This window comes from Myotis brandtii, unplaced genomic scaffold (genome assembly GCF_000412655.1).
Source record: "Myotis brandtii unplaced genomic scaffold, ASM41265v1 scaffold898, whole genome shotgun sequence".
NCBI lineage: Eukaryota > Metazoa > Chordata > Mammalia > Chiroptera > Vespertilionidae > Myotis > Myotis brandtii.
In genome coordinates this window covers 84,199-94,553 of record NW_005371683.1, presented here as the reverse complement: position 1 = coordinate 94,553, position 10,355 = coordinate 84,199, and the positions used below count along the sequence as shown (strand labels likewise).

The 10,355-nt window shown below is 45.3% G+C and overlaps 1 protein-coding gene across 1 annotated transcript in view; it reads left to right on the top strand.

Annotated features, from left to right (window-relative positions):
* Positions 1 to 2,218: 2,218 nt before the first annotated feature.
* Positions 2,219 to 10,355, top strand: part of CR1 (complement component (3b/4b) receptor 1 (Knops blood group)) — a 66,629-nt gene continuing 58,492 nt past the window's right edge. The window contains exons 1-4 of the mRNA XM_014532571.1: positions 2,219 to 2,548; positions 3,253 to 3,370; positions 8,048 to 8,224; positions 8,838 to 8,937. Of these exons, the coding sequence (XP_014388057.1) occupies positions 3,253 to 3,370; positions 8,048 to 8,224; positions 8,838 to 8,937 (395 nt within the window). The 5' untranslated portion in view covers positions 2,219 to 2,548. The remainder of the gene's footprint in view (positions 2,549 to 3,252; positions 3,371 to 8,047; positions 8,225 to 8,837; positions 8,938 to 10,355) is intronic.

Genomic DNA, 10,355 nt, shown 5'->3' with positions numbered 1-10,355 from the left:
ACTGAGATATCTGCTACAATATCTTTTCAAGCCTCTTACCGCTCTACAGCATTTAATATTTGGAATTTCTCCACTCTCCATTCAACTCATTCCAACTCTGACTCTTGTTCCTAATAATTTTTGAAATTTGGGTTCTTGTCTCAGAGGCTAAAGACCTCCAAGGTTCAGGGCTAGAGCTGACTCTACATAACTGGTTTGCTTTGTAATCTCATGCACTTTATTTTATGCATCCTATATAATAAAAGGCTAATATACAAATCGGCTGAACAGCGGAATGACCAGTCGTTATGATGCACACTGACCACCAGGGGCAGATGCTCAATGCAGGAGCTGCCCCTTGGTGGTCAGTGCACTCCCACAGGGGAAGCACCACTCAGCCAGATGCCGGCTCACTGCTGGCGAGCACAGCAGCAGTGGTGGCAGCCTCTCCGGCCTCTGCGACAGCGCTAAGGACCCCTTGGGGGATGTCCGCCTGCCAGCTTAGGCCTGCTCCCCACTAAGCCTGCAGGCAGACATCCCCTGAGGGGTCCTGGACTGCGAGTGGGCACAGGCCGGGCTGAGGCTCCCCCCACCCCACCCCCAGTGCACAAATGTCATGCACCGGGCCTCTAGTTTAAAAATAATTCTGAGAAAGGATCCATAGGTTTTAGCAAACAGGCAAAGAGATCTATGATTTACACAAAAATGTTAAATGTTTTCTTCTTAAAAGCTCTTTTCTTGGGCCTTTCTGAAAACCCAGCTTCATAATTAACACACTACCTATATTCCCAAGCTTTTCCTAGAACATTCCCAAATCCCCAGGACCTCAATATACTCCATTTGTCCCATACCCAAGGCTTTCTCAGTTAAAAAAACAAAAACAAAAAACGTTTACACTTTTCCTTGATCCATCAACCCTCTCTCCCCTCCATATTAGTTTCCTGTCACTGCTGTAACATGTACCTTGTAGGTGAAAATGACACAGATGTATTCTTTTACAGTTCTGTTCAGAAGTCCAAAAAGAGTCTGACAGGGCTAAAACCACGGTGTTGCCAGGACTGGTGCCTTCTGCAGGCAGGGAATTCCTGACTTGCCTTTATCAGCTTCTAGAGTTGGCTGTCATTCCTGGATTTTGGCAGCATCCAATCTCTGCTTCAGTCATCACCCTCTCCCACGCTGATCTACTGCCTCCCTCTAACAAGGACCCCGTGATTACATTACCCAGTCAAATAACCCAGGGGAATCTCCCATCTCAAGTTCCTCAAAGTGATCACATCTAGAACCTCTCGTTACATAAGGTAACATATTCACAGGAATTAGGAATTAGGACATGGACATCTTTGGGGAGCTATTATTCAGCCGACCACACACACCCATTTCATCCTTGAACTCTTAGCCCCATGCTCCAAATATGTCCCACCCCCTATTTTTCAATTCCAATAAATGGTAAAACCATTCATTTAGAACCCTGGGGTGAAGTGTTGATTTTATTTTTCTCGCCACTAACTTTAAGAAGAGAAGTAACCAAAATCCAATGCAAAAAATTTTGTTCATTCCACCTCCGATATCATCTAATTGTCCACTTTATCTAGTCAAGGCTGCCACCAAAACTACCCTCGGTGATGGCAACGCCTCCTTGCTGGTCTCTCCACCCACTATTGCAGCGGTTCTCAACCTGTGGGTGGCAACCCCTTTGGGGGTCGAACGACCCTTTCACAGGGATCGCCTAAGACCATCGGAAAACACATATAAAATTACATATTGTTTTTGTGATTAATCACTATGCTTTAATTATGTCAATTTGTAACAATGAAAATACATCCTGCATATCAGATATTTACATTATGATTCATACCAGTAGCAAAATTACAGTTATGAAGTAGCAACGAAAATAATTTTATGGTTGGGGGTCACCACAACATGAGGAACTGTATTAAAGGGTCGCGGCATTAGGAAGGTTGAGAACCACTGCACTATTGCCCTTTCCAATCCAGTCTCCCTATGACAGATGGAATTATATTTTAAAAATTTAAATCTGATTTAGTCACTCTCTTAAAAAAAAAAATCGTTCAGTGGCTCGGTATATCTCAATTCAACATAGAGCAATGGGTTCTTCATCGTCCCTGTACCCTGCTCATGTTGCTATAACTGTCAACACAGACAGCAGGCATTTAGGGAGGCGACCTACCCACGCACATTTTTGCAAAGGACAAAAGTCAGGCAGGAGCATAAGGGAGTGGAGCTGGAGAAGCCACCGCTTGGACCTGCCCACCCAGGCAGGCAGAGCACACAGAGGCGCTGAAGTTCTGCGAGACGGTGATCCTGGTGAGCGGGACCTGCAGGTGGACTTTGGAGGCCAAATTCGCTAGAAACAATGCAAATTGGGAGCAGGCATGGCCTCCCCCGCCCATTAAGGGGAAGCTGTGGTCAAAAGCTTTTTGTTCCGCAACTGCGCTCCCCAGATCCTGGGCGCACCGCCTCGACTGTGGTCTCCGTCCTCTGAGCTGCGCTTTCTAGTGACTTGGATTTTCTTCCCGCGAACGTCGGGTTCCTAGAGGTGCCGGGGAAGATGGGAGCCCGATCTCCAAGGAGCCCCGAGCCTCCGTGGCCGCCAGCGCCCTCTCTCTCCTGCTCCGGAGGAGCCCTCCTGGCGGTGCTGATGCTGCTCGCGCTGCCTGCTGCCTGGGGTGAGATGCGGGCGGGCGGGCGTGGGGAGCGGCTCCAGCCGGGACGCAGCCTCCGGATCCCCGCATCCTGGGGGTTCGTTTCCAGTGGGCTCAGCTGCGAGAGGTCGAGGGCACGGGGCTCTGCGACCCACCCCCTCTGTGTCCTCAGACCCTCATGGCCTCTGGGTAGAGTCGGGTTCCCCTCTGCAGGGTCTTATGCGTCCCCAGCGCAGGGAGAGCGCAGATGCGCAGGTGGTGCAGCATGAAGTCCTTGCCTTCCCTGCTGACCAGGACTGGCTGTGTGAGGACGGGGCGCTGAAAGAGGTGCCAGAAAGAGGTCTGGGCATTCCACCAGCCTGGGTTCTAATCCTGGAAACTTCTTAGCTGTGGGGAAAGTGATGAGCCCTGCCTGCCTCCCTTTCCTCTTCTGTGAAGTGCAACACCCATAGCCCTACCTCACCGGGCTGCCATCTAAATGGCATAAAGCATGCCAAGGGTCGAACCCAGCGCCTGTCACTTCATTTCTGTTCCTCATCCATTAGCTCTGAGCTTTGTTCACGGGGGTGTTTGTACCAGCAGTGCTGGGAGGTACGGTTTTCCCCAGAAGATGGGAGCCCGATCTCCAAGGAGCCCCGAGCCTCCGTGGCCGCCAGCGCCCTCTCTCTCCTGCTCCGGAGGAGCCCTCCTGGCGGTGCTGATGCTGCTCGCGCTGCCTGCTGCCTGGGGTGAGATGCGGGCGGGCGGGCGTGGGGAGCGGCTCCAGCCGGGACGCAGCCTCCGGATCCCCGCATCCTGGGGGTTCGTTTCCAGTGGGCTCAGCTGCGAGAGGGCGAGGGCACGGGGCTCTGCGACCCCCTCTGTGTCCTCAGACCCTCATGGCCTCTGGGTAGAGTCGGGTTCCCCTCTGCAGGGTCTTAAGCGTCCCCAGCGCAGGGGGAGCGCAGATGCGCAGGTAACGCAGCATGAAGTCCTTGCCTTCCCTGCTGACCAGGACTGGCTGTGTGAGGACGGGGCGCTGATCCTAGTGCCAGAAAGAGGTCTGGGCATTCCACCAGCCTGGGTTCTAATCCTGGAAACTTCTTAACTGTGGGGAAAGTGACGACCCCTGCCTGCCTCCCTTTCCTCTTCTGTGAAATGGCAACGCCCTTAGCCTTACCTCACTGGGCTGCCATCTAAATGGCATAAAGCATGCCAAGGATGGAACCCAGCGCCTGTCACTTCATTTCTGTTCCCCAGCCATTAGCTCTGCGCTTTGTTCATGGGGGTGTTTGGACCAGCAGCGCTGGGAGGTGCGGTTTTCCCGGGAAATCTGCCCTGTATCCGGCCAATATTCAGCCCACGCCCTCCCCAATCCAGCACCTCCATCATCAACGCGCACTCACTGAGCGGCTACTTGAGGGCATACCCCTCGCAGGACACTTGGGTTAGGAGAACGAGTGACACCCCAGACCCCTCAGCGCAGCTGGCCTCCGGGAGAAGGCACCCTGGAAAAGTGGACCCGTTTTAGCCATGAGTTTAGAACTAAATAAAACCATTCTAACCATTATGGAAATTTTGAGGTCATGCCTTCCCTTCCTTCCTTCCTTCCTTCTGACTTTAGGTAAACAACTTCAATGAGGGCCCTTGTCTTCTTATTTTTGGCTTTCCCAAAAGACCTTTGAGTTGCTGGTGCTCCTTGGCCACATCTCAGTTGGAGTGACAGTCTGGTTCTGTTTGCCCAGCTTCTTCTTGACAACTGAGCTGGGCTCTTGGCTGTTACTTGTTACTTTACATTCGTTCTTGGATGGCGCCCTCCCTCATGGGAAAAGAAAAACCAGGTTTTCAGAAAAGTTGGTGTTAACGTTTCATCTACTTAGACATCAGAAAGTAACCTGTTAGGGGAGGAAATGTAATAGAACCTAAAGTTTTATTTTCAGAAGAGAAGCGTCGCCAGTGAGGTAAGCCAGCTGTTGTCAGTGCTTGGAAATTGCTGTGGACCTTGTGAGTATCTGGCTCCCTTCTTACTGGAATATTGTGATAGTTCCCCCCTGTTAACAATCTCAGACACTATTAACTGCCCCCACGTTATTTTACTAAGGTCACCACACTAGCCTCCGAATGTAAAACAGCCTAAACCCATGGTCGGCAAACTGCGGCTCGCGAGCCACATGCGGCTCTTTGGCCCCTTGAGTGTGGCTCTTCCACAAAATACCATGCGGACGTGCACGTACAGTGCGATTGAAACTTTGTGGCCCATGCGCAGAAGTCGGTTTTCGGCCTGGGCGAGTCTATTTTGAAGAAGTACTGTAGATATTTGGCTCTGTTGACTAATGAGTTTGCCGACCACTGGTAAACTAAGCTAACTAGTGATTTACTTGCCGAAGTAGTTTAGATAAAGAAAGTGTTGATGGAATGCTGATAATGTCACAGCACTTTGGAGTTGAAAAGAAGTCTGAGAGAGCATTGCCTCCCAGGCGGGTGCATACGGACCTAGAGTGGTGAGGTTTTATGAAATCTTTATCATTGGGAGACCCGGGTTCTGGTTTGTCCAGTGTCTGCTACATACCAAATGGGGGTCTTGGATCCAGCAACAATTAACATATCCCTAACTTCCAGTGTCCATGAGTAGAAAGTGAGCATATTTGACATCCTGTTATCTGAGAGGGCTATTGCAAAAATTGCATGAGGTAGTGTATGTGATAGTGTTTTGGAACCTGAAAATCCCCGTGCACATCTAAGGGACCCTGACTAGGAAGTCACACAAGACAACCTCAAAGCCACAGGAGGTCTGAAATGGAGACATCTCAGCTTCAATGAGTGGAAGGAGCACAGCTTAAGCAGCACTTAGGGAGGGAATCCAAAAAACAGTTGTGCAGGATGATTCACAGGGCTATTGGGTTTATATACCAAGGAGCACACTAAGGAAGCATGACAGTGTTCAATAAAGCAGTCTCTGTTGCCCTCTCCTGGGCCTCAGGTCAGCTCTCACTCTTGGCCCCTGCTGTGTAGAGATGCAAGGTAGGAAGGAGGGGCATTCCGGTTCGCTTTCTGTGTTTTGTGACATATTTCAGTTTACATGTATATGCTCAGATGAGAAGGTGTGTATGGTGTCCATTGCCTAGTTTTACCTACTGTAACCTTCACCATTGGACAAGCAACTTCAGAATTGTCATGCATAGAAACACTGAGTGAAATAATTCTAATAAGGTGAACTCAAGGAAGTAAGAAAATAGCATACCTGACAACTACTCCCCCACACACAGACACACAGACTCATATACAAGCTCTTTGTCGGAGAAACACTGTCAATCTCATCACAACTGACCAAAGGTTGATAAAGGCAAAAATGTAGAAAGTATCAAGAAACTAGCAATAGATAGCTTTATCCATCATTACCAAGAGAGAAACTCACTCTAACTGTATTTTTTTCTGTTTAAATGTTAGTTAATGATCATATTATATTATGATTAGTAAAGCATTTATAATGTTTATTTCATCTCTATCCTATTTCTTTAAATTTCTATTTATATGTCATATAAATCTAGATGTAATATAAAGTATCTAGAATATTTTAGCAAACATGATTAATTGTTAATTGGGCCTCACTGGCATACCCAAAACACTATACCCACTACCACATACACACCTTAAAAAAAATACATCTGATACAGTTACATCAGTTGACTATATGCTGAGACATACAAGTGTCAATCAATTTCAAAACTTCATAATAAATCTACAGCTAAAAATTTCCTCAAATGTTTATAAATTATGCAAAACATTGCTACATAAGCCATGGGTCAATGAAGAAATCACAATAGACATTACCAAATATTTTGAATTGAAAATATACATTTGTATACTGGAAACATATATAATTTCATTAACCAATGACACCCCAATAAGTTTAATAAAGCTAAGAAACTCAAAAACCTGAAAATATGGTACATCAAAACTTTGAGAATACGGCTAAGTCTATGCTCAGAATAAAATAATAATACAAATGCTTATTTCACAAATTATGTAAAGCTGAAAATAAAAAAATCTAAGTTACCATCTTAAGAAATTTATTTTTAAACTCAGCAAATAGGCTCAATAAAATTGTTTAAAAGGTAAAATAAAATAAGTACAAATCAATAAATCCAAAAGTTGATTACTTACAGCCTAATAAAATTGAACAATCTACCCTCCATTATTTAAATTAAGTAATAAGGTGTGTGGAAAGAAATAGAAGATTAATCAAAACAGAACAGAACCTATTTGTAATGTAAAATACTTTTCCAATAGCTATTTCTTCTTTATTACATACTAGAGGCCCAGTGCATGAAATTCATGCATTTGGTGGGGTCCCTCAGCCTGGCCTGAGCCCTCTCACAGTCTGGGAGCCCTCGAGGGATGTCCGACTGATGGCTTAGGACCGATCCCCAGTGCCAGCAGTCACACATCCCTCTCACAGTCTGGGCCTAAGGCGGTAGTCGGATATCCTTAGCATTGTTGCGGAGGCGGGAGAGGCTCCTGCGACCACTGCTGCACTCACCAGCCATGAACCCAGCTCAGGGCTTCTGGCTGAGCAGGACTACCCCTGTGGGAGCACATTGACCACTACGGGGCTCCTGTGTTGTTGAGCATCTACCCCCTGGTGGTCAGTGAGCATCATAGCTACCAGTTGTTCTGCTGTTCCGTCGATTTGCATATTAGCTTTTATTACATAGGATTGTTTAAGTCTACATGGTATTTTTATTAGTTTAACTTAAACCTTTACATCTTAAGAAGTAAATGAGACTAATATTTAATTCAAGATGTGCATTATAAAATATAGGCCCTCACAAAGTTTAGTTGTTGAGTTTGGTCTGCAAAACATGTGCTGATTTTTCCTGTGCTGATGTATTGACTTGGCAACATCTTTTAATAGTTGTGACCACTACTGAAGGCCAGAGAAGAGGCTGTTGTGCTGTTAGGTTTGGGTGGTCAACTGCGAATGAAGATACATGGTGAAACGCACTCGTGCTGCTTATTATGCAAGAGGATGGGATAGGAAGGGAAGGAAGGGAGGGAATCCAGAGCCCAGGGACTTTCTGATGGATAAAATGTGAAGCTATGAATTAGTTTTTCCTTCAGTGAAAGAACAGATAGATTAGATATATAGATATAGATAAAATAGATATAGATTATATATAAATATATATCAATATAGATATAGATATACCTTAATTGCCTTCAAAATAGCAGGCACTTTTAAAATGGATAGATGCTGTTTTAAAAAGCTCTTTTCTAAAGTTGTTGCTAAGGAAAGCAATCCTTTTACCATCATTAAAGTGTTCATTTTCTTCTTTGATCACATCTATGAAACATATTGGAGAAAAAGAGGAGGTGGAATAGAAGTTCCCTTGACCCTGATGATGTCCCTGTGATCTTGGCCTTAGGTCAATGCCAAGCCCCGCCATATTTTGCATCTGCCATGCCCACAAGATGGACTGATGAGGTTGAGTTTCCCATTGGGACATCTTTGAAGTATAAATGCCGCCCTGGTTACCAGGGGAGACTTTTCTCTATCACCTGCCTAGAAAACTCGGTCTGGTCAAGCCCTGGAAGCTGTACACGTAAGTAACTCTGGACTGAGAACTCCTCTGTCTCAGTGAAACATCCATAAGAACTGGTGCAATTGTTCAGATTTGGGAATGAAAACATCTATGACTTGTAAGTTTGCCTAATTAGGACCTGAGGACCAAGAGAGGTCATATCTTCCGACTGCTTTGAGTTCCTGGCACCTTCATTAAAACTTCATTACATAAGAAACTGTCATTATAGGACATGATTGAGGGAAATCTCCATTCACTAGGCATCTGCCATTTTCACAACTGAAACTGATGAATGACTCAGGAAAGGATAAAGAAGTGCAAGTAAGAACAAAAGCTCAGACTCTGAGACCTTTACACTGGTTGAATCACAGAGTAAACACTTTGGTAACAAATAAAGTTTACATTTTCCTGGGAGGCATGAGGTGAGGATTAGATAGAACTGGAGGGGAGGTCCTTTTTGAAAGTGGTGCTTATTAGGCGGCTGATTTTGAGACAGTGTTGTGAAATTCCCCAATGTGGCAAAACCTGTAGGACTACAAATGTTCTTCAGTAAGCTGCAGCCAGGTTGGGTCTTTACTAAGAGAAGTTCAAGGAATTCTACACCCAGTCCCCAAATTCTGCTTCTTTCCCATAGGTAAATCATGTGGAACTCCTTCCGAACCCATAAATGGTAAAATGGAAATAACTGGAGAAGCCAAGTTTGGATCAACTATTAATTATTCTTGTAATGAAGGGTGAGTTTGCAGTAGCATTTGGGGGGTGGTGAGGGGAGGTGATGGTTCAAAAATTGTAACAGCAATTTCTAAACAATAGTATTAGAGAGGAGAGTCAAACTACCTACCCGTTAAAACAAACCAATAGGATTTCTAAGTGGAGGTGGTAGCTTCAATACAGGCATTTAAATACCCTTGAAATGATTAAGCATATATTTCAAAAATAGGAAAAAAATCTAGAAAATGGGAGGGGGGTGCCTGTTGTATACCAAATTAATGCACATAAAACCAGGTGAAGCATTCATTGGATGGGGAGGACCAGCTCTCTAAAGAAGCAAATGGAACAAACACTAGTTGACCCACAAATATATTCTCTCCTCAAAGCACCAAGAGCTGGGGATGGTGGATTCAGGGGGAAGTGGGAGTGATTTGTTTGGGAGGATGGAGCAGGTGTGAGGAATGGGCAGATCTGAATTGTGATAGCTCCTCTCCAGAAGTGCTCACAGTGCAAGCATCATGCTGGGGACATCTTCTTGGCCTATCCTTGGGGGAGGCACCCATTTAGGAAAGAAGTAGGGGGACTGCTTCACCTTATACTTCACTTTTGCTTTGCTTTTTTGCTCACTTATAGTACATACAAAATAATATATGTGACCACTTAACATAGCGGTAACAATAAAATGAGCTCCAGTGTATAAACTACTCACCTTACGAAATATTACTAGTACCTTTGGAGCCTCCTGTGTGCCCTTCCCAATTCTCGTTCCTCCACCTCCAGAACGTCTCCAGAAGCAAGCACCATTCTGAATTTTATGTTTTTCATTCCCTGGAGTTTCTTTTTTTTTAATTAAAAAAATATTTTTATTGATTTCAGAGAGGAAGGAGGAGGGAGAGAGAGAGAGAGAAACATCAATGATGAGAGATAATCATTGATTGGCTGCCTCCTGCACGCCCCCCCCCCCAGGGGGGCCCAAGCCCCCAACCCAGGCATGTGCCCCTGACTGGAACCGAACCCAGGACCCTTCAGTCCCCAGGCTGACACTCTATCTACTGAGCCAAACCAGCCAGGGCTGGAGTTTCTTTTTTATCTCCTCCCATGCATCATCCTAATCAGTATATGTATCTTTAAAATATGTATACTTTTTTATTTCAGAGAGGAAGGGAGAGGGGGAGAGAGAGAGAAACATCAATGATGAGAGAGAACCATTGATCAGCTGACTCCTGCATGCCCCCCACTGGGTATCTAGCCAGCAAAATTTCTGAATGGGCCAGATATTGAGTTGAAATTTAAAAAAAGGAGTATGGGTGACTCCAAGATTTTTGGTTTGATCTGAAAGAAGGAAATACCAGCAATGGAATAGAAGTATTTTTTTTCCTAACACTCAACACTAAATGGTATATATACTTTTTAAATTAAAAAAAAACCACATTATTGATTT